General features: G+C 40.7%; 2 protein-coding genes across 5 annotated transcripts in view; one reads left to right on the top strand and one right to left on the bottom strand.

Annotated features, from left to right (window-relative positions):
* The first annotated feature begins 8,443 nt into the window (after nucleotides 1–8,443).
* On the top strand, nucleotides 8,444–11,009 carry mrpl2 (mitochondrial ribosomal protein L2). The gene is made up of 8 exons (XM_080869749.1): nucleotides 8,444–8,553; nucleotides 8,888–8,978; nucleotides 9,073–9,244; nucleotides 9,915–10,056; nucleotides 10,136–10,251; nucleotides 10,333–10,443; nucleotides 10,544–10,617; nucleotides 10,700–11,009. The coding sequence occupies exons 2-8, from the start codon at nucleotides 8,907–8,909 to the stop codon at nucleotides 10,907–10,909; spliced, it is 897 nt and encodes a 298-aa protein (XP_080725875.1). The 5' UTR covers nucleotides 8,444–8,553; nucleotides 8,888–8,906; the 3' UTR covers nucleotides 10,910–11,009.
* A 1,083-nt stretch (nucleotides 11,010–12,092) lies between these two features.
* Nucleotides 12,093–23,898, bottom strand: part of LOC308388814 (phosphofurin acidic cluster sorting protein 2) — a 44,798-nt gene continuing 32,992 nt past the window's right edge. Inside the window, exons 11-24 of one of the 4 annotated variants that reach the window (XM_080869748.1) lie at nucleotides 23,358–23,441; nucleotides 21,562–21,689; nucleotides 21,269–21,401; nucleotides 21,038–21,142; nucleotides 20,675–20,781; nucleotides 19,405–19,559; nucleotides 19,210–19,320; nucleotides 17,911–18,013; nucleotides 15,630–15,672; nucleotides 15,482–15,524; nucleotides 15,135–15,273; nucleotides 14,774–14,997; nucleotides 13,924–14,037; nucleotides 12,093–13,812 (exon numbers count right to left, since the gene is read on the bottom strand). In XM_080869748.1, the coding sequence (XP_080725874.1) occupies nucleotides 13,697–13,812; nucleotides 13,924–14,037; nucleotides 14,774–14,997; nucleotides 15,135–15,273; nucleotides 15,482–15,524; nucleotides 15,630–15,672; nucleotides 17,911–18,013; nucleotides 19,210–19,320; nucleotides 19,405–19,559; nucleotides 20,675–20,781; nucleotides 21,038–21,142; nucleotides 21,269–21,401; nucleotides 21,562–21,689; nucleotides 23,358–23,441 (1,605 nt within the window). In that variant the 3' untranslated portion in view covers nucleotides 12,093–13,696. Of the gene's footprint in view, nucleotides 13,813–13,923; nucleotides 14,038–14,773; nucleotides 14,998–15,134; nucleotides 15,274–15,481; nucleotides 15,525–15,629; nucleotides 15,673–17,910; nucleotides 18,014–19,209; nucleotides 19,560–20,674; nucleotides 20,782–21,037; nucleotides 21,143–21,268; nucleotides 21,402–21,561; nucleotides 21,729–23,357; nucleotides 23,442–23,898 lie in introns of all 4 variants that reach the window. The other 3 variants (XM_080869747.1, XM_080869746.1, XM_080869745.1) reach the window with 3 other exon arrangements.

Raw genomic sequence — 23,898 nt, forward strand, 5'->3', positions numbered from 1 at the left:
CCCAGTACGCTATGAAAGCCCATAAATGACTCTACAGCAGAATTCAAATTAGGATGTAGCGCCACCTGGTGGATATGAGTATTTAAACTGTAGCAGTTTGGAAACATTTTCTAGTATATTTTTGGTCAGATGATGAAGCTGAAAATATGAATTTGTTGAGGAAAAAGACACACAGACAGACAAATAGGTCTCTTTCAATCACAGTATGAAGGATATTGAACACTAGATAGAAATATGTGCGTTGTCAGGCTGGATGAATAGTTCATTTCCCAAGCTTTTACAATAGAATAAAATAGAATAGCCCTTTATTGTCATTGTACATGTACAACGAAATTGTGTTTGCTCCACACCAACTATGTTGGAATTAAATATAATTGGCAGACAGCAAGAATAAGTAGCATACAGGAGATATACATTCAAGAGGGATATATACAAGCAATAGAAAGGCACACATTGGAGAAAAAGTTGCAAAGTGCTTGGAGGTAGTGCAAAGAAAAAGACTTGGCCTGAATAGAGTCCGTGTGTCTGTGAGTGCCCTGAGTGATTAGGGTTACTCAGTGTTAGTGAGTCTGGAGGTGTGGGACCTGACTGACCTGAGGCGTCGACCAGAGGGCAGTGGGTCAAACTGTACGTGGTGCACGGGGTCACCTATGATGGTCCTGGTTTTTCTGAGACAGGAGGATCTGGTGATGGGCTCCAGGGGTGGCAGAGGGCAGCCAGTGATTTTTTGGAGCGGTTTCAATGACCCTTCCTGTTCTCAGTAGGGCCCCTGCGTACCAAACACCCAGGCATTGGAGAGCACACTCTCCACTGAAGAACAGTGGAAGGCCAGCAGCAGAACCAACGCCCTTCTTTACCAGGGTGTTGGTGTTGTGGGTCCAGGTGAGATTGGTGGAGAGGTGGGTGCCCAGAAACCTGAAGCTGGAGACAGATTCTACCCATTCTCCAGGGGGGGAGTGGACCTGTCTGTGCCTCCTGAAGTCCATTATGAGTTCTTTTGTTTTAAGGATGTTAAGCATCAGGTTATTTTCTGAGCATCAGTGGTACAAGTTCTCTACCTCTGCCTTGTGCGCTGTCTCATCTCCATCAGAAAGGGTGGTGTCATTGGCATACTTGATGATGACGTTGGTTGGTTGGGTTGGTGTACAGGGCTGAGAACGTGGCCCAGCAGGCATCTGGTGCATAGTGACAGAAGGGGGTAGGGTGGGGGCCAAGTGGGACTGACTGAGGCCAGTTGGTTAGGTAAGGCTTCTGACACCAATGCCAGCTGACATTGTTTGCACTTCTTTGTTGTTCAGAATCTTATTTGTATTGTTAATACTTGCTTTAATTTTTTTTTTAAACTTTATTCTGTTTTTATTTTTGTTTATTAGGTGCTTTAAAAAATAAACTTAAAGGCAAGGAATGTCTACTCCATTTTCTCCAGATACAGAGAAATGTATTAATCAAAACTTTGCATATTTGTCATATGGTTTGATATTTGTATGAAGGCAAGCCTGCCCTCTAGAGGCGGAGTTTAATCTAGCTGTCCTTAATGCAAGCATTTAAACAAGAGAAGCTACAAATGCAACAAAGGGTCAGCTTTAACTGACCTGCTATGCATTTTCACTGCTATGCAGATGACACCCAGCTCTATCTGTCCATGAAGCCAGATAACACACACCAATTAGTTAAACTGCAGGAATGTCTTAAAGACATAAAGACCTGGATGGCCGCTAACTTTCTGCTTCTTAATTCAGATAAAACTGAGGTTATTGTACTCGGCCCTGAAAAGCCTATAAATATGGTATCTAACCAGATTCTTACTCGGGATGGCATTACCTTGGCCTCCAGTAATGCTGTGAGGAACCTTGGAGTCATTTTTGACCAGGACACGTCCTTCAATGCACATATTAAACAAATATGTAAGACTGCGTTCTTCCATTTGCGCAACATCTCTAAAATTAGAAATATCCTGTCTCAGAGTGACGCTGAAAAACTAGTTCATGCATTTATTACTTCCAGGCTGGACTACTGTAATTCATTATTATCAGGATGTCCAAAAAACTCACTGAAAAGCCTTCAGCTAATCCAAAATGCTGCAGCAAGAGTCCTGACAGGGACTAGAAAGAGAGAGCATATTTCTCCTGTTTTGGCTTCCCTTCATTGGCTTCCTGTTAAATCCAGAATTGAATTCAAAACCCTGCTCCTCACATACAAGGTCTTAAATAATCAGGCCCCATCTTATCTTAATGACCTTGTAGTACCATATCACCCTATTAGAGCACTTCGCTCTTGCTCTGCAGGCCTACTTGTTGTTCCTAGAGTATTTAAAAGTAGAATGGGAGGGAGAGCCTTCAGTTTTCAGGCCCCTCTTCTGTGGAACCAGCTTCCAGTTTGGATTCGGGAGACAGACACTATCTCTACTTTTAAGATTAGGCTTAAAACTTTCCTTTTTGCTAAAGCATATAGTTAGGGCTGGACCAGGTGACCCTGAATCCTCCCTTAGTTATGCTGCAATAGACATAGGCTGCCGGGGGATTTCCATGATGCATTGAGTTTTTCCTTTCCAGTCACCTTTCTCACTCACTATGTGTTAACAGACCTCTCTGCATTGAATCATATCTGTTATTAACCTCTGTCTCTCTTCCACAGCATGTCTTTTATCCTGTCTTCCTTCTCTCACCCCAACCGGTCGCAGCAGATGGCCGCCCCTCCCTGAGCCTGGTTCTGCCAGAGGTTTCTTCCTGTTAAAAGGGAGTTTTTCCTTCCCACTGTCGCCAAAGTGCTTGCTCATAGGGGTGTGATGGCATCAGCCACACAGGGGTAAATTAGTCCATTTTTCACTTTATTAGTTTGCTTTGCAGTTTTCTTCATTAATCATTTGGTTAAACCTAACACTGGTATTATGAGGCGCGCACATAGTAGCATTGTGTGGTTTTTCTAAAATGTTTTGTTATATTAATTATGTTTCTCTTTGAGTTACCTGGGTTTGGGCGGTGGCTGTTTCCTGTCTGGGCAAAAGGTGTGGCTGAGGACTCTGGGGACAAAATGCCTGCTCAGCAGGACCAACCATGGGCTTACCAGGAGCAGGGGTGTTTTAGGCTTAGTTAGGTTATTCTGTGCTTAGTTAATATTAGTGTGTGTTTTTGTTTTCCCCCCTATTGTGTTCAAATGGTTTGGCCAAATCATTATAAAAGCTACCCTCATGTGTCTTTTTAATTAGGTCAGTTTGTGAGTTAGGTTGTGTCTCACTTTGTTGTTTAAGTTTTGGAAATTACTTTTTGTAGAGTTATATGACCTGTTTTATGGGCCTGCTAAGTATGGTTTTGAATTTTGTTAATTTTGGACTTTTTGAGGGTTAAAATAAAGAAAACCCTTTTTGAAGATATTTTTGCTTGTGTCCTCTTTGCTTTGGCTGCTTGGTCCCTCACAAGGGGGTCATATGATTGTTGGGTTTTTCTCTGTATCTATGAAGCGCCTTGAGGTGACTTATGTTGTGATTTGGCGCTATATAAATAAAATTGAATTGAATTAACTTTTAGAAATAGTTACTCGCTGTAACTGTAAAATAACAATTGGTACAAAGGGGACCCTCCGACTATCTGTTAAAAAGACTTTGAAGGGGAGTTGGGGGCATACGTCTAGTGATGGTGAGATGAAGCCTCATGATGAGCTGAAGCTTTCCACCCAATTGGTCGACTCATGGTTCGAAGCGTTGTGATGATTCATTTGCTCTACTGCGCCATCAAGTGGACAATTCAAGTGAAGCGGGCTCTGTGATTATAATGATGTGTAAACCTCTAAACGGAATAAATAAATAGTTTTCATGGTTATTTATCCCGAATATTGTCTCAGTATGTGTGATACAAAAGAGAAAGTGGAAACTATCAGGACGGAGTTTTGGTATGATTGTGTAACTGTTAGCCTCAGACAGTCAGTCAATAGTATAATTCAGATCATAGATCAGTACATTTGCATATTTTTATAACTATAAAAAGAAAGCTGACACTTTCGAGACTTTATCTAATGTGTAAGCATCACAGCAGATGCCTTTGTGTCAACATAGCTGAGGCTAAAACAGAAAAACTATTTTATAAAAATATTCAGCAGTAGATCAAAACCGAAAGAAAACCAATAATCAACAAATGAACATTACCTGATGCTGCTGAATTGAAGCAGAGCAAATTACAGAGGTTTTATTAGAGACACACCTTAGCGTTTTGCAATTTTGCATAATGTTAAAAAGTTTAAATTATTTTAGTAGCCTATTGAACGGCAGAAATTAGGTTTTCTTTTCGGAAGTATTTAAAATGGAAAAAACAGCGGCTGACAGCGCTGTAAAGAACGGAGGTCTTATGCGTAACAAACAAGCGAATAACACAGAAAACAGATTTTTAGACGGGAAACTGGTCTTGAAGTATACTGTGTGTGTGTGTGTGTGTGTGTGTGAGTGAGAGAGAGAGAGAGAGAGAGAGAGAGAGAGTGAGAGAGAAAGCTGTGCATGAAGTGTGATTTTATCCTGGTGAAAGCAAAACAGCAAAAGTAAGAGGAAATTCATGACGATGTTTATGTGAAGCGTAGTTTGGATCTCCTTTTACTGCTGGTTCGGTCAATATATTGTTTGAAGAGAAATAAAACCTGCAGCTTCAGAATCAGCGCAAAAAAGGCGTAAACATGAAGCACAGACCCGCCGACGGAACAGAATCAGTGAGCTGTCGGCTTTCAGCCCCGACCGTGTCCCTGCTGTCTGGTGAGAAAGGCGACATCTCACTGATTCTGATGCGTCAGCGGTCCACGCTTTGTGTTTACGTCTTTGTGCAGAATCCATGTACCTGCTCTCATTTACTGTTTCAGTTGTTTGGTGGTGGTTGAAATGTAGTAATATTTATATTAAAAATCGATTCAGGGTTTTAATGAATCGATATCACGTTATCCAAGCTAGAATCGATTTTAATCGATAATCAAAACCCGCTCCTAGTACCTGTGTAATCATGCTACATCTGGATAATGACACAAACTAGTGTTTGGTGCTTCACTTTTTAATAAACTAAAAGACAGAAATCAGATTATAGGATCTGTAGTGTTGTTTATTTATATTATGATGCTTATCATTTGTGATATTTATTACTGTGTGCATACTTTATTAGGAGAGATAAAATAAAATAAAAAATCTCTTCCTTGCTGGTTCGATCGAAGAAGAAATGCTCAAGTAACTATGTAACACGTACGAAATCCAATTCCACAAAGTGTGATGGGAAATCTGCTGTGTTTTTCTGCCCATTTTATTTCGAATCTGGCGCGAACCGGTGAACCAGTCCCTGAATCAGTCACGTGGTACGGACTGCCCGCGAGGCCTCGAACGTCACTGCATACGTAATCAAAGCAAGCCTCGATACGTGCTTCACAAAAACGCCCCCGAGATTGAACATCAATTTATTTTCCACTCTTTGGAAAAATTTGGCTTTGGCAAGTTTTTCTGTAAAGCTGTCAAAACCTTATACACACATGGCAATAGTTCTATTAAAATGATTAACGGCTCCACCCCGAGATTTGACCTGAAACGTGCTATTCGCCAAGGATGTTCTATTTCACCATATTTATTTTTACTTTGTACACAAATTCTTGCTACTAATATTTCAAACAGTGTTGTACAAGGAATCACCATAGCTGATAAGGAGCTCGTCATCAGCCAGTTAGCCGATGACACCACACTCTTCTTGAAGAATGCAAACCAAATCCCTCCAGCCCTTACTGTGATTAGTGATTTCTCTGAGGCCTCTGGTTTATGCCTAAATCTAAAAAAGTGTGAGTTACTAGCAATTAAAGACTGCCCTGCAAATACTATCTGTAATATCTCTGTTAAACAAGAAGTCACATACTTGGGACTGTTAATATCCAAAGACCAAAAATCAAGATGCTCTTCAAACTTCACTCCAATTATACAGAAAACCCTAAAAAAGTTCAACCAGTGGCTGCAAAGGGACTTGTCTTTGAAAGGTAGAGTGTTAATTACTAAAGCTGAAGGGTTATCCCGATTAACATATGCTGCTCTCTCCTTACATCTGGATAAGAAAATTAGTAAAGATATTGACCGTATGCTCTTTAATTTTATATGGAAAAACCGTACGCATTATATTAGAAAAACTGTTGTGATGAATAAGTACGAATCAGGTGGACTTAACGTCTTAGACTTTTCTACTTTAAATAACACTTTCAAAATTAATTGGGCTAAACATTTTCTTAAAAACCCTACCTCTATCTGGAACTTTATACCACATTATATTTTCTCTCGTTTTGGTGGCTTTAATTTTGTTTTAAATTGTAAATACAATGTTGAGAAACTCCCTGTAAAGCTTTCATCCTTCCATAAGCAGGTCCTCTTAGCGTGGACCCTCATTTATAAACACAACTTCTCACCTCACAAATATCTTATCTGGAACAACAGAGATATTTTATATAAAAATAAATCACTTTTCCTGGAAACTTGGGTCCAAAATGGGATCCTATTGGTGGCTCAGCTGGTTAGTAAAGAGGGACAACTACTTACTTACTTACAACGACTTTATTGCACTATATAATTTTCCAATCAGTGTTCAGGAATTCTCAATGGTGCTTGGTGCCATACCCTCAGGGACTTTAATGTTATATAAAAACACTGACAGCTCAATATCTACCTCAGTCACTCTCCCTGATCCAGCTGAGTCACCAATAGGAAAAATCTGCTTTTCACAGGAACTTGGTAACAGCAATAAGAGAATACGTAGTTTATTCCAAGAAGATATCATCTCTCTCCCATATATAATATCTTATTGGAACCGATATGTTCCAGATATCAAGTGGAAGACAGTCTGGATGGTCCCCCATAAATATTTGATTGTAAATAAGGTGAAAGAAGTCTCATTTAAAATTCTACATAAATGTTATCCAGCCAGTCACTACATGGTAAAATTTAAAAGGGACATAAATACTAATTGTACTTTCTGTGGGGATCATCCAGAAACTGTGACACATCTTTTTTGGTACTGTTCTTTTACACAGAGATTCTGGAAGGAATTTAGCAGGTTTGTTATTGTCCATATTTTAAGGGAGTTTTCTTTACGATGGGAAAATGTTTTATTCTGTTTCTTTAAGTTCCCCAAGAAGTATGAGAAATGTTTTTTATGATAAATTTGTTCATACTTTTAGCTAAATTTTTTATCCATAAATGTAAGTTTACTAACAAAACACCATATTTCTGTCATTATTTTAAGGATGTGGAAATGTACATACAATCAATATCAGACTCCGCCAACAAAAAGGCTCAAAACAATATATGTATGTGAATTTTTGCGTGTATTCTTATAATTGTTACCTTTTTCTTTTACCTTTGGCTTTTTGTGTTGATGTTCTGTTGTTTTGTATACTTCATCTGTTTGTATGTTGTATACTCATTGTTTGTTAAATAAAGTTAAGAAAAAAAAAAACGCCCCCGAGATTACCCGACACATTCGACGCTTTTTTTTTTCAAAATATTAAACTTTATTAAGAAACAGTATACAGAACATGTACACAATCAGAACAAAATTAACACCCAGGGGGTGTAATACAAAGAATTGCAAACATTCAAATAATTTGTAATTACTACAAATAGTAATAGTTTTCATAGCCTTTTTGTTAAGTGATCCACTAATCAATTTTATGTAACATAAAACATCATTATAGTAATGTTTAAAATTAGGTTTTTTGTTACTGTATTTGCATTTGTGAAAATAAAATTTAGCTAAGATAACTAACAAGTTTATTATAAAGTAAACATCTTCTTTTTTTTTGCCTTCGAAAGAAACAAAATACAACATTTTCCCATTTCACAGTAAAGTCATTATAGAGATGTCCAGCAATGAATCTACTGAAGTCTTTCCAAAATGTTCTAGCGTATGAACAGATCCAGAAGAGGTGTTGCACAGTCTCAGGATGGCTTCCACAAAATCCACAGTTCACATTTATGTCCCTTTTGAACTTCGTCATGTAATGATTAGCGGGATAAAATTTATGCAATATTTTAAATGAGACTTCCTTCACTTTATTCGTTACCAGATACTTGTTAGGAATTGTCCATACTCTTTTCCAGTTAATGTCACTGACAAAGAAATTCCAATAAGAGACCACATGTGGAATAGTTAGAGATTCTGTCTGGAACAAAGCACGGATATTCTTATTACTTTTACTGTGGTTTGTTAGACAGATTCTTCCTATGTGTGAATCTAAAGGGTTGGGGAGAGAAACAGATGATATGCAAGGTTGAATACCTTTAAAAAGCATTATAATACCCGTAGGTATTGCATCAAATAATATGGCATATTCTTTGGGTGTGGCTGGAAATTTATAGGTGTTTAAGAATTCTGAGTAGGACATAAGCTGCCCATTAGGATTAAACAGCTGATTCACTAAAACAATCCGTTTCTCAACCCACCACATTCGACGCTTCGACAGACAGGACACAGCAATACATACGTCATCACTGCGCGACATCGCGTGCAGGACTGCGAAGGACGCAGAAGAGACGCTCGGGATGAAATAAGTTAAAATATAAAGGTTAGTCGAATGCTACGGTTAGGTTCGGTAATATCACACACTTGACCTCAGACTAGGGGTTAAATAAGATCTGTTCATTAAAACCGAAAAGAAACGTTACTGAGCTGATGGAGCTGTCTTTGTAGAGAGACGCTAAGCTAGCGGTGGTTCACATTTGCTTGTCATTTGGTAACTGAAGATATGCTAAGCAGAGCTGATGCACATATGCAACCACCGATAAAAGTCAGGCGAACTATCGATTATGTGACCGATTTGTGTCAGCTACAGTCGGGGCCGAAAGCAGGAGAAATGTTAGCACTTACTTGATTTTAAACACAGTGTCTCCCTTCACCAGTCTGCAGGTCCTTGTTGTGATGGCGCTGTCGTGTCTAACTCGAGCCCTGCGCTCCCTGACTCTCTCCCAGCCCGCATTGGTCTCCTCTCAGGTAAAAACGCCTCCTGCCTTGGTCCTGTCAGCCATATTTAGACAGTAAACATGACATCAGGAACAATCTGAGCGGCTCTTTTTGGTGTTGACAGGCAGCTGCATGGAGTAAGCTGGGAGCTCAGGTGCCCAGTAGTGCGGTGATCCAGTGCAGAGGCTTCCTCACCACAGCCTCTCTGGAGCAGAACAGGGTCAGATGGAAGCAGAGGGAGAAGTACACCATCAGGCCTATCGGAATGAAAAAGACAGGAGGCAGAGATCACACAGGTAAAGTGCAGTGGTAAAAAAAAATAGCTGTATGTTCACAGGATGTTTTTGAGATACAGCCACATAGGGGTTTGTTTCTCCTCTCCATAATGAACCAGGGATCTTTCCCTTGTTTTGCGAATATGTAAAGCACTACACTATGTAGCCACTGTGTTTAAAACAAAAAGATGCCACTGAAGTCAGAGTTTATGGTGGCATTTAAATGCTGATGTACAGCTTTTAAATGCTGCACATCTTCTAGTTTATCAATGAGGACAGAGAAAGCTTTTTATGGTGAAATGGCTCCTTAATGCCTGCTCCCTCTATACCCAGACATCGGTGGATGCAGGGGGTTCACACTCAGAGTGGAGTGAAAGTCACGTGAATTCAGACTGAGGTCACACTGCAAAAAAAAATCACATTTGAGTCAGTGCCTGTAGTGTGAATGCACCAAAGAGACTTGTCTTCAAAAGAACAGATTAGATTCAACAGATTTTTTATTTTTTGTAGCAGTCTGCTACAGGAAAGGTTTTGTTACATTTTGTAAAACACATTTTAATAGAAACCTGCCTGGTGCTATAGTTAAAGTATGAAATTGTGCTCAAGGTAAAAGTTTGAACTCCTGTGTAGCCTCAGAATTCAAGGCTTGTGGCTTTCTTTCAAGCGTTTGCCGCCCTACTTCCTTCTACAGGAAGAATACGTACACATGGCATTGGCGGTGGTCATAAACAAAGATACCGGTGGGTAGACTTCCATCGTCTACGGTATGAAGCCAACAGAGAGGGCCAGCCTTTTGAGGAGAAGGTTGTTGAAGTGCGATACGACCCGTGCAGGTGAGACCACTTACTGCCCGGAGTCTAATGTGTACGCTCAAAGTACTGAAAACACTAAGCTGGGTTTGTCTGCGTGCAGGTCTGCTGATATCGCCCTGGTAGCTGGAGGTGAGCGAAAAAGATGGATCATTGCAACAGAGAACATGCAGGCTGGAGACATCATTAAAACATCTGGGGTTATTGGACGCATGGCAGGTACAGGATCCAAGTTTTTCAGTTGGAGGTTCGTCGGCCTTCGTAACCTGTATATCTAATGAGAATTGTTTAATTTTGCAGTTTCGGCCAATGAGGGAGATGCTTACCCGCTGGGGGCTCTTCCTGTGGGGACGCTGGTGAACAACCTGGAGTTACGACCTGGGAAGGGATCAGAGTATATCCGGGCTGCAGGTAACCTACTGTACTGTATCCCTCACTATGTAAGCTGCTGGAAGGCGAGGTTGCTCAGAAAAGCTACTAAAGTGAACGCTGTGTTTCATTTGGTTTTCAGGCACGAGCGGCGTTTTGCTTCGTAAAGTAAATGGAACGGCAATCGTTCAGCTTCCTTCAAAGCAGCAGGTTCAGGTGAAGTAATCTGGAATAGGATTACAGCCGCTGTTAAAGACACGTTCAGTTTGGCTAAATGCTGTCTCGTAAACACACACAGGTGCTGGAGACTTGCATGGTCACAGTGGGACGCATCTCCAACGTCGACCACAATAAACGGATCATCGGCAAAGCCGGGCGCAATCGTTGGCTGGGCATCCGCCCTTCCAGCGGCTTGTGGCAGAGGAAGGGAGGCTGGGCAGGGCGCAAGATTAAACCGCTGCCTCCGATGAAGGTCTACATCAACCTGCCCTCAGTCTCAGCGAGCTAACACGGCACATGTTGGACATGTTTAGCGGATTGTAGATTTTTTTCTTTGATCCCTTGGGATGAAATCTAATGTTCTGAGAAATAAATCTAAATAAAGACGAGCCGTTTGTACAGAAGATTAAAAATTTTTATTAAACACAACTGCTTGTGAGAGCATGGAAAGAAACAATATAAAAATCCAAAACATATTTACATCTATAGTAAAACATGCAGAAGTAACCCATATTTTTATTTTTTTTAAGATTTTTTTTTTAGTGGTAAATTTAAAAATACTGTCATGTCATTTAAAATAGGGTTTGTGCAAAGACACTGGGTGGCATTTCAAGTAACCGGAGCAATGAGATGGCATGATGTAACTTTAGCTAGATCAGGAATAGAAGGATCAACGCTGATGATGCGTTCTTTTGTTTGCGGTGCTAAATCACGGTGGCAAAGTGAGCATGCCTGCTCATTGATCCAGCCTTGTTTAATGCCCCCATGCTACCTCTGGATTTTGGGCAAAAAAAAAAAAGTCTTGAGGTTACATACATTGAAATACACTTGTTATTTAGTATATGAAAAGCTAACCCGCATGACAAATTCCCCTCACATAACTCTGCCGCTGTTAATACTTAATGCTGAAATATTTAAGGTTCGGTTTGCGCTCCTGACTTGAAAGAGGGTGAACTCTTCAAAAAGCAGGAGACGGAATAACTTGACTGTACAAGTCACAGGCAGACACGTGCGGTGGAAGCTGTAAAACAGACCTCAACATTTAGTGGCAAAAAGGTTACGTAACAAATGAGCCATGATGGGGTTTTCAGACCAAACATGGCAGTTAAAGCCATCAATGTAACACATCATCCCTATGGTTAAAAAAAGAAATCAAGAGCCTTCTCCTGACTACAGGTAGTGGTTTAAATTCCAAAAGTAACACCTAACACTTTACCTTGAGAACCAAAGTATGTCCCAATTTGAGCTACAATGTGTGTAAACCCATATGAAAGTGCATCAGGGAAATGTATATGAGGAAAACATACCTAATAGTGTTTGCATTGTACTTCATAGTTATGAGTTCTGGAAATATATTTGGCATTTATGTCAAGAAATAAAGGTATACTATTTGTGCTTTCAATTTAGTGGAAGAGGGAGGGGAGTTTGTGATTCACAATAGTATATCTTGTACATGTTTATATACAATGCTAAAAAAAAAAAAGCCAGCCTATCAAAGCTTGTTAAGTCTTCACTTTATAAAAAGCAACAACCTCATAGAGAAGGCCCTTTGTCCAAAGGTTTCCTATTGCAAAAGTTTCACGTAACACTACTCAGGAAGTACCATCGAACATAGAGCACACCTACACAGACACACGGGGGGGCAGTGACTTGGACGTCAGGCAAGACTCCATACACTTGTAATCATATTTCCAAAGCGAGTCAGCACTTGGCTGTCCCCTCCCTCCGAGTCAGACGGACTCATTTGTAATATTCCCTCCATAGCCTTATGCAATGCTGAACCCTTTCAGTAACGTGCACATCCAACCACAGTGAAGCTGCAGATTACACAATTGTAATCACTTAGAAATGTTTAGATTTGGCTAAATGTGGAGCGCTAACTGGTGAATTTGTCTCAGAAATCGTAATACTGATCTCCGCAGGGACCACAAACACATCACATATACAATTTGAGTTTTCACTTTGACATACTATGAAGTTAGGCCTGGCCAAGATACTCCTGTGACTGGACTGTTTAAAAAAATAAAAGGACTCGACTTTGGCACATCACTGCACAGTCTAGTTTTTGCTAAGTTACTGCAGGTCTGTGACAGATCTGCTCAGGTAAAGCTGAACACAGGGGCGACCACGTTTAACCACAGAAATGCTGAAATTCCACCTGGAAGGTCGAATTATGTAAAGGCGGAAAGTATAAAAAACAGCACAACAGCTCATGCAATCGCAACTAAATTTGGCATTTCAGCTGTGGGGAAATAAGTAGTTACCCTGCTTCTAAGTGGCTGTTACTGTACAGTTTGCATGTACACCAACAGCAAAGGGAAAACATCTGCATTAATAATAATGAACTGATCTGATATTCTGCTTACACGTAACAAATGTGTCATAGCTACATTCATTATAGCTACCTTCAAATACATTGCTCGACTTGGGTTTTTTTTTTTTGACTTGCTTTAGGTATACAGTGTGCTTCAAAGCAACGAGGCAAAGAACATTCTGTTCCTTCCTATAAAAGCTTTACCTTACTGAGAAAGTAAAGGGACGAGTAAGAAAACTGAGCAGTGAGTTAAAAGGATTCCATCTAGATTCACAGCAATATTCCAACTTTCAACAACGAAACACAAACACGGTCTCCAACAACCTCACGCACGCCACTGCACATCACCATCACACTCCTCCATTGTCTATAGAGTAACAATAAATGTAGGATTTCACAGAAATAATAAAATGTTAACAAAAACAAAGTGCAAACACAGCTGCCATTATCGAAATGTGGCAAATTGTCAAAAAACCTCAAAATACCTCCGAGGCGGTAGCGCAAATATTACAAATTAGTACTTGTTCTGTTTTGTAGTGTGTAAAAAAGAAAAAAAGAAAAGAAAACAACAGCAACATCCAACAACATCAAAAACATCAACATGAAATTTTGTCTTGAACGTGTGAGTCTGTGAGTCAGTAAGATTTCCACAGGAAAACTATTACTGCCGGGAGGAACGAGGAGGATGTCGGTTTTTCTTCTAATTTTCTGCAGCCTCTCGCTGAGTCGGGTAGAGCCGAGAGATTCTGGTGGCGGCCGGGGTCACACGGGCTTTGTGTAACCGAAGATTCCCACCGGGAAGTGTTTGACATGCGTTGGCCACTGGGCAGCGAGCTGGAAAAACTTGACGTCATTCCACTCCACTCCGTCAATAGTTACTAAGGGCAGAAAAGACAGAGCTAAATGCACGAGAAAAACATGATGGCTACGCTGTATTATGAACACAAGGTGGCAGTGGAGCTCCAACAGTGGAGGCTCTCAGCTCTCACCTCTCAGCATCGTGTGCTGGTGCTTGGCTGTGCAGATCAACCTGCTGATACCATCAATCACTTGGCTCTTAGAGTCCAGCTCTTTTTCCTTCGGCTTCTTGCTGAGAAAAATCACTGGGAAGGGAGAAAGAAGCAAAGTCATATACAAAAGAGCTAAAAAAATACTTTAATAATGAGAAATCCACAAAGTTTGGTTTCACAGGTCATGGAGGATGCTGCTGCATTACTTGCACAGAGCCTGCTGGGAGAAGCCTCATAAACTGCCTCAAACAATGTCGCCTGAGTCAGCATCAGAGAGCGCTGAACACTACAACATTTGGACCTCTGTAGCCTGCTTCACATCTCTGCTGGAAACCACAAACTTGATTTGACATCAGCTCCTCCTGGTACAACACACCCAAATAAAGCTACGTTCAGCTGCTCCCTTATTTCCCAAGAGTTCGCCACAGTGGATGTGTCCACATGTTTCACTTGGCATAAATTTCAGTCCAGATGCCCTTCTTGACAAAACCCTCCCATTTATCTGGGCTTGTGACCCCCTGAGGCTGATTTGTGTTTCCTCCTTGAACCGCCAATCTTTTTGTGTACAGCACATGTGACTCTGACTCAATATAATTGTATTTTCAGTAATCACGGCTATAATTTGGAGAAAGAAATAGAAAATGTGGAATAAATGAGGTAATCTATCTGGTTCTGCCTGCTTTGGTTTTTTTTACTGTTCATTGTAACTACAACAAGAGAGTGGAGACTAAAATTTCAAAGAGTGGAGAAAAATAAGCAAATAAAACCAAAAATACAAATTTGAAAAAGATTTTTTAGTAACTTCTATGTGCAACTCCTCCAAGTGTACCTTTTTTGTTCTTCTCCTTAGTAACAACAGTCATAGCCATGCTGGGTGGAGGAGTGAGTTCTCCGCCGCAGGGAAGGCGGCTGACTTGTAGTGAACGGAAGTTACTCTTCAGGGTGTTCTTCAGTCCTATGTCTCTCTTCTCGCCCTCTTTCTTCTTCTCGGGGCCTTGCCATGTCCAGTAGTCCACTTGCAGCCCCATCACCTCACTGCCCGAACATGGAGAGCTACAAAGGGAAACAAACATGGCTTTGCTTTGGTTTGTTTGTGGTTTGTTCATTTCCACATCCGTTTACCCTGAAAGCTACAGTGATGTGGGCAATTATGAGTAGTTGTTTTAATAAGAGACGTGGGCTTTTCATACCCAGCTCCAGACAGGGTGGTGGACACAGAGGGGGACTGTGGGGGCGTGCCCCCGATCTCCTTTCCATACGGACCGGCCGATGGAGGCGTCGGGGAGGACAAGATGCTTGTGTTGCCTCCCATGGCATCATCTGAGTCCACTGCAGATTTAGGGGGGGAAAAAATCACTGTAAGTGAAAACTGTGCCTAAAAAATATTTAATGCTTTCCAGATTATGCCAACTCTTCCTATAACTGAATTAAGTAGGAAAAGAGGGCTTCTCTCTTTATTTTCCTGGTCAGTATCCTGTGAGTAAAATCCCAATGACACTAAACTGATAACACATCTTTAAAAATGTGCTTTTCTTACCTGAGGTCGAGAGGCTTTGTTCCACAATCCCAACTTTCACTACCTGTAACAAAAATAAGAGCCAGTGTTAAAGAAAATATTCAATATAGAATGAATTTTAAAAAAAAGTGCAGGACATGTTTGCATGGTAAACAAATGTGTTTCTTACCCCAATAAATGGCACAAATTTCTGACAGGAGTCCTCATCAGGGCTGTGAAAAAGAGCGAGAACAAAAAGAATCTGTGAGTTTGACCAACGGTGGGTCTGAAACACTTTCAACACTCCAGAGGTGCACATGAACACTCAATGGTCCTGGAGGGCAGATGGCTGTGGCATGGCCTGCACCATGTCCCATCACAGCGGAAATGGCACATGACTGGCTTGGGTGGAATGGGATCATCTCGGGGAGTCACGATACAATGAGATGAATGAGAGGACCTGCTCCTTACAACCAGAAGAAGACGGGGAGGTGGGGTCTCTCTTGTCAACCAGGACGATAACAACAAGTGTCTGCTTTTAAATACACGACTGTTTTGGATCTGTCCAGTAACTGTGTGGCTGCTTTATGTCCAAGATTACATGCCTATCCAAACAAACAAAAAACAGGATGACAGTCAACATCCCGTAAAGTTTGAGGCACGCTCAGGCCCATGATCAGAGTGCAAACGGTTAGCACCATAGTTCTGCAAGTGTCCAACAGTGACACTTTTAAAACAAGTCACTGATTCTTCCTTAGTCTTTAATGAGCTTACAAAAATAGTCTGCTGCAACATCAAACAACACAAGAAGCACTGCTGGTACCCACTCCCATACGCATATGCAGGACAACACTTCCCAAACATTTTAATGCCTTGCTTCATTACACAGAATTCCAGTAACATTATCGAACAACTACATCAGGACTGAACTGCACCACCTCTTTACTGTGTGTCAGGTCATTCACAAGATCCTAATAAAAAACATCTTATAAAATATGGACATGCTAAATCTACTTGCACTATTAAAACTTGAGTGTGTCAACTCGTAATACCCACGTATTATTTCTAAAAAACATCTGCCCGACAGGAAGCAACTCGACTGTAAGCACAACATTCAGGTATCTGAGCACCACTGTGAGCTGTAACAAACTTCCAAAAATAACAATTACAAAATAATCTTAACTGTCAAGCTTTTGCATACAGGCTTTGCTTTACTCTGTTGTGCACACAAAACGCATTTGTCAGTAGTTAGTATCATTCATGCAATTCAGAACACTAGCAGTGTTATTAAGAGTTCAGTTTTAGTTTTTCGAATGGGAATGTAATTTAACTTATACTGTGTTGTCTCTGTTCACATCATCAGCATTTTTGGTACATTTTATAGATTTTAAAAGATAATCTGAAAATGTTGTGAAACAGTGTTTAGGTGACAAAACAGCTGATCTTGTGACTGATATGGAGTTCTTTTGGCCCTGCAGTAACAGTTGCATCTATAATAAAACAAGGAGCGGTTTTAAGTGTAGCATCATATATACATATATACTGTTAGATATTGTAAGTCAGCAAACCATCCACGCTGTGAATATTTATTTTAAGGTTGTTAGGCAAATCGTCACAGCAACAACACGGAGGACAAAGTAAGAATCAAAGTCATACCAAACCAAAGACACACGCTGGGACAGAGTGCCAAGTGAAGTTACAGTGAGTATCGAAAGTGAAAAGGGAAATGTTAAGACACAGCAAGAGGAGCTCAAGCCAAATGGAGAAGGGAAAATAGGGAAGGGGGGGAAACGAAACACGAGTTGAATTAGATACCTGATGTAAAAATCAAAATACAAACTTCTTTTCCTTGAATGCAAATCAAAAAGGGGGGAAAGGGGAGGAGAAGGAATGCAACAGCGTTAAAACTGTGTTGTATTTAGTACCTTCTGACCAATAGGAAGCCACTCTCACAAAGAAGGGGGAAGGGTTTGGTCAAATCTCAGAAAGAAAACAAGCAAATGCACAGAGAAATGCAGTGGACTGTCTCTGTCTGCAGATGTGACTGTGAGACACCTAGACTGGACTTTTTAACATTTTTATCAAATCATACAAAACCTACAAGTCCTGCTTTCATTCAAGTCAAAATAAACAGAAGTGAGTTTAGTGTGGAAACTGAGCTGACGCTCGCTTTGTGTGTTTAATGCATGTTCTTGCAGCTGCATGCTTACATGCACATTCATCTAATTATGTTCCTCATGCAGTTTTAGCTGATATTCACTACAAGTGCTAGTTTATGATGGGCTGTCAATGCAACATTAGTTCAATGATTCATTTTTTGGAAACATAGAAGAAAATTAACATCAGAACTATCAGTTACGAATAACTGCAACACAGACTTGCTTAGAGCACAAAAAAAGCACAGATGCATGCTCAAATACAGAAAACATTGGATGAATAAGCCACGACTTCAATAAGCACGGTCACTTTACCTCTTCTGCTTGTAGGTGAGCATGGCTTCTGAGATGGGAAACTGGTGGGACACGTTGGCACCGGCCAGATACTGAATGATTCGTCCTGCTACATCTATGTTATCTTCAGGGAGCAAAGAGATAGATTGTTAACAACAAGCCTCTCCTGTTTTATGTCTTGCTAACAAGCTGACATTTGATGCAAATGGTAATTTTCACATAGAGCGGTGTGCTAGGGGACTGTGCATTCATCATTCACATTCCACTGAATTAAGGAGATGGGGGCTGCTGAGTGTAAAATGTGATTAAAATGTGGGTGAAGTCGACCGTGTGACACACGGGATAAATTATATGTCAAACAAAATGCATGTGGGGGTCGCTCGTATCTTGGGGCGCAATTTTTTTTGGCAACTTGAAATATAGACTTGAGTTTTAATCAATTCATTTTGACCTGTAGCTTCTCGGCACTTAATCGACTGAGAACACTCAAAGTCGGTCCTATTACAAACTGCCTTCAGTGTCGGGATCACACCTTATGTTAAGAATAAAAGACCTCTGCTCTAGATCTTTTTTGTTTTTTGGTTCAACCCAACTGCTTTGAGATGATTTAACACCATGTGTAACATTGTGACTCTTGCACCTTTGGGGATTAAAGGGAGGGAATTAATAGGTGAGGATGGGTGAAGATTATCAGGCATGTTTGGGCAGAACAAGTGATAATGGAGGAGTTGGATTGGAATAGAGGCTTAAGCATGGATTTATGTGAGCCATTTTATGTAACATTCTCACATAGTGAGAGTGTAAAAAAAATATATTCAAGGCTTAAAGTTAACAAGAAAATCCTAAAATAAACATCAAACACGCAAATGTCTTCGATTTGGCTGCTTGGATTAATCCTACGGATTCCTACTTTATTGTTTCAGACTAATTAGCTACAACTGGCACACAGCTGGGAGGTTTAAAGCTAAAATCGTTGGAGATGTTGGAAAAAGTTGAAACAAACAAACCCAAAAAGGTTATGATGATGTGCCTTTTCAAAAACAACAACCTCTGTTTTTAATATTACAATGTGTTAGAAGCTTCGGGGTAAAAATGAGAATAAGACTTCTGACAGTCTGGCGGTCTTCTTAATCAGCAGCAGGCAGTTTAAAGGAAGACGGAATAATGCCATGATCTCAAACAGGATGTAGCTGTCTTTTGCAATTGGAAGAAATCTCTTTCTCCAATTCATCAGCCCCTGACCTCTGCTCCCACCCAATTTCTTTCCCTTTCAAGTTGGCTGCACATAAGAAATGCAGACACCAGAGCTGCGTGTCCTACCTGAGGCGGGCCGTTCTGTCCTGCAGAACAGCTCCCTCCACGCAGTGTCCATAAAGATGCTGTTGAACCGGCTGTCAAAAGAAGCCACGTGCTTTGCCAGGGGATGAGAGCCTGTGGAGAGGATTTTTATATATAAAACAAATGCTAAAAGTACAGAATATGCCTGTATGGATTTCGTATAAATCAATGAATTACCAATGGGGATCACCAGGAAGCGTATGTAACTCAGCCAGTCAGGAGTCTTGTTGGCTAGCTGCTCCACAAAAAACCTCAGAATGGTGCTGAGGTAACTCTGGTCACCCGCCACCGCCACCTTCATCGTCGGTGGTGTCTGTGCATTACAGTTACAGCTGCAAGGGATAAAAAATGGAGACAACAGATGAGTAATTAAGAGGAAGACTAAGATCCAACTTCTTAGAAATATGGGTCAAAGCATGAGTGTGAGAGAAGTGACAGAAGTCTGAAGCAGAGATTTATTTCTCAATAAGATCCGTCTGGTTTAAAACCGGTCTTACCTTTTTGGGAAGCCAAAATACATCATAGGCTATAATTTATTAGGTACTTGCGAGTATCTACAAGCCTTTCTAGAGCAAATGGCACAACATTTTTTAGATCCTACTCCTACAATAATAAACCAAAGACCAATTCCATCTTTAAGTTAAACGACAAAAAAAAGAAAGAAGAATAAATTCAGTTTAGCCAGGAAAAATTCATCAAAAGAGTCTTAAACCCGCAAATAATTTCAAGTTTCACGAAGCTCTTTCTAAAGCAGCAATCAAACCCTAAAAGTACTTACATGCTGTAACATATAATGGATCATCTTAAAGAATTTCTAGGTAATGTCAAGAGAGATTAAAGCAGAAGAGAATGTTGATACATTTGGTATTAAAAAGACAAGAAAGTTGTGTTTACTCCAAGTGACAACATCTCAGAAAACATCATTCTGTTAGCGGTGGCACAGCACTGAGCAAGCACGTTAACATCAGCGACATGCGCGGCTCTGCGTGACGTTGCCCCAGCTGGAGTAAATGCGTTGACTGAGGAGCAGGTGTCTAAAGCGCTAAAAAGTTGCAGTTCAGCTGAATAAGGGAGAAAAACATGTTTGACAGAAGCAGTACAGCAAACCGAGAGAGCCTCGTCTCCCACTGACATGACATCCTGAGGAGATGACAGCCGAGCAGGTGGATCCAGGAAACAGAGAAGGCAGCTGAACTTAAGCTTTTCATGAGGAAACGGCCGTATTTTGATAGAATGGGTTCACGCACAGTGAGCGCTTTAGCAGCATGAGCAATACCATCCTGGAATTATCTAGTGAGTAGCCATCAAACACATATAGTTCGGTGAAGATTGGCTCAAGATAATGAGATAAAAAAAATAAAAAATAAATAAACAATAAAAATCACGCCATCTGATGGGCTGTGTCATTCAGCCAATGCGTGTGTATGTATGCATGTATGTGACTCACAATCTCTGGATGCGAGTAACGATGGTGTTGAAGGCAGCCTGAACATCTGCAGCAGAGCAGGTTGACACAATGGGCTGGCTCTGTTCATGGAGCAACTCGGCTACATACTGCACAGAAACACACATGAGAGGGACACGATGAGTTAATGGATATACCAGAGGCAGGGTTGGAAAAAAGAAAAAAAAAATGCTACTCGGAAGCACACACACATTTTTTTTTGTATTTTCCTCTTTTTGCAACACTGTAATGTGTGCATGGGTAAAAATAAGCCCTGTTCTGCATGATCCGTGTGGTTCTATCGCATGTATGAACAAATGAAAGTAAAGGAATTCATGATTCAATGCTACTTATAGAAAAACAGACCTGTCCTTGCCACTCTGTAGTGTTGATGAGAATGATGCTCTCTGGTAAGCGTTCGTCAGAGATGAGAATCTGGTTTAGTTGGTCATAGACGGACTTCCTTGGAACCTTTGACACAAATTAGGAGCGCAAAGTATGACAATGACACAAGTCAGCACATTTCCACTGGACTGAAAAGAAAAAAAAAAGTGTAAAGAACAGAGTCTGATGCTCGATCCTGGATGCGTTGTCTACCTGCGCTATGAGTCTTGAGTCTGGGGAGCACTCAGACTCCATGCTGCTGGTCCTGTCGCTTTGGGCCTTGGAATTCTGCCTGTCTTTCATGGAGGTGCTGCGAGGTCGTCTCTGCAGCTTGTTTTCCACTTTACTGAGGCGACAACAAGCGAAGAATAAAATATATGACAGTCAGGAAGAAAAAAAAGAACCTAATGATCCGGTTTATAAGAAAAGCAAATTAACAATTAAAGTAGACAAACATTAGATCTATACTGAATGCTTATTCCCAGATGTAGTCATCAGCACTTTACCTGGGAGACATGTGGTTTTGGGACTCAGTCTTGCAGAGCTTGCCAACGGAGCAGGGCACCCGTTCAATGTTAACATCCCAGCTGCTCACCTCCCCAGGCCCTGGCCCGCTGTCGTCAGTCTCTGGCTCCTGAACCAAAAGGGGGGGAGCAAAGATGAGCCAAGAGGGCTGTAAGAGGACAACGCTAATGTTTATCAAACACAGGCACTGCAGGTTTGCAAATGTTCAAGACAATCAATTTGAGAGAGAAAATCTAACTCAGTCATACCACAAGATTAATGGAAAACAAAAAATAAAGTGCAAATAACACAAGTGCATTTAACGTCACGTCTTTTTCAACATTTCAAAACTGTATAAAACAATATGACAGTTCATTTCTATTAACAACGAATATTAGCTGGAGTCATGCATTAATAATAAATTAACCAGGGCTCCATGATCCCAGGCCTATGGAAAATAACAGCTAATTTGTCTCTTCTGTAAGTTACAGAGCTCAGTTAAAATACTTAAAAGACTGAAAAACAAGACCAAAAAAAAAAATTTAAAAATCCAGAAGAAAGATGCAAAAGTACGTTTCAACCTGCAGGGCTGAGTCCAGCCATTTGTCACATTACAATTTGGTTGAAACAGAGCTTTTTCCCAGCAGCCGTTGCAACGTGAAGAGAGCAGGTAAGCATGTGTTGCTAATTAAAGCTTTGTTTATCAACTGTTTCATGTCAAATCGGCTGCTGTCAGAAAAAAGCTCCATACGCACTCCATGGGCCAATGAGCTTCCCAGCAACTGTCTCCTGGCAACCAAAATTTTCACCTAACGTTTTATTTGTGTGTCTACAGTAACGCTTTTCTATGTGTCTGCATAGTAAAGCACACAATTAGAAAGTACTTCAAAGTTTGGATCAAACCACACATTAAAGGCGAGTGTCAAAATGTCCAACATACAGTCAAACATATCATTCCTGCATACACACTTCCATATGCACATTAAAAGATCAAGACCTTTAAAATGAATATTTCCGATTTTGAATTTTTCTTTTTTAAACACTCGCAGGTATTGCATGGCATCTCCAATTCAAACGGCATCAGTTTCTCTTTCTGTGGTTTTGTGTGTAGCCCTCCTGCTGCCAAGACGAGAGTTGAAAGAGCAGAGGTGGAGGGTGAGGAGCTAGAAAGATACTGGCTTGGTGAATAACTGAGCTCATTTTTTTGAGGTTTGAGATAATGGTGTAAGCCGACCATGACATACGAGATAAAAAAGTCATGGTCTCTTAGCAGGTGGCTGGGGAAACACTGCTCCTGCAGCTTAGATATTCAGTTTGAACTCACTCAGTGGATTGGGGTGGTGAGTGGCTCAGAGGGGCGGCTGGAGCTCGATGAACAAGGTTAGACCGACCCGACAGCACAAGAACAAAAACAAACACAAACACCCCTCTTTCCATCCTCATCAGTCAAGATTTATCCAGCATGAAGCTGCCTTGCCTGCTCTGCTGATCCATAATGGATGACTATGCTGTTTAGTTTGCATGCCCTCGCACGCTCCCTCCCCTCTTTTCTTTTTCCCGGAAAACAACTAAGACCCACGGGAGCAAAAGGGCACTCAAGTGGAGAGGGTAGGGGGTTGGAAAAGAAAAATGTGAGAAAGGGATGCTCAAGGGTATTAAGTAAAAGAAAAAAAAAGAAGGAAAGAAAGAAAGAAAGAAAGAAAGAAAGAAAGAAAGAAAGAAAGAAAGAAAGAAAGAAAGAAAGAAGTGGGATAAAAAAAACAAAACAAAAAAATGTATGACTGTTCCAAAAACATACCCCAATGGTTGTGTCTGTGACACTGTCATCCTGATATCGCCCCCCTTGTACTTTACATCTGTCCACAGTGAGAAAGTCTCCACTCTGGGGGGTAAAACACACATGCCAACACATTAGATCATTTTAACCATGAAGCTCACCTTTCTGGTGAAAATAAAAGCTCCAAATGGAAGTGCTCATGTCATAATTAATGAAATGCAAGATTTGTAACCGACCAGTTTTACAGGGTAAGTATATATAAATACCTCACCTATAGTGCCTGTACATTTCACTACTGCTTGGTGAAATATATATAAACCCCAGAAGTGCTAGAGGCACATTCCTGTTTTTAATTCTCGTCTTGTTTGAACGGCTCTTGTAAAGTGTGATTTATTTAAATATTAGATTAAATAGTTTACATTCTGGCAGCAAGACATGTTTATGCAGTTCGACTAGAATGTAGTAGCCTGAATTGCTCTGGGCCATTTTATTACACGCCAAAATGGATTCCCTGATATATATAAACACCTCTCGCTCTCTCGCCATCACACTCAACGTGTCT

This window comes from Rhamphochromis sp. 'chilingali', assembly GCF_963969265.1.
Source record: "Rhamphochromis sp. 'chilingali' genome assembly, chromosome: 20".
NCBI classification, from domain to species: Eukaryota; Metazoa; Chordata; class Actinopteri; order Cichliformes; family Cichlidae; genus Rhamphochromis; species Rhamphochromis sp. 'chilingali'.

Coding starts and splice junctions, on each gene's coding strand:
- mrpl2 (XM_080869749.1), top strand. CDS start 8,907: ATGGCGCTGTCGTGTCTAACTCGAGCCCTGCGCTCCCTGACTCTCTCC. Junction 8,979..9,072: donor CCGCATTGGTCTCCTCTCAG/GTAAAAACGCCT, acceptor TGGTGTTGACAG/GCAGCTGCATGGAGTAAGCT. Junction 10,444..10,543: donor AGAGTATATCCGGGCTGCAG/GTAACCTACTGT, acceptor TTTGGTTTTCAG/GCACGAGCGGCGTTTTGCTT.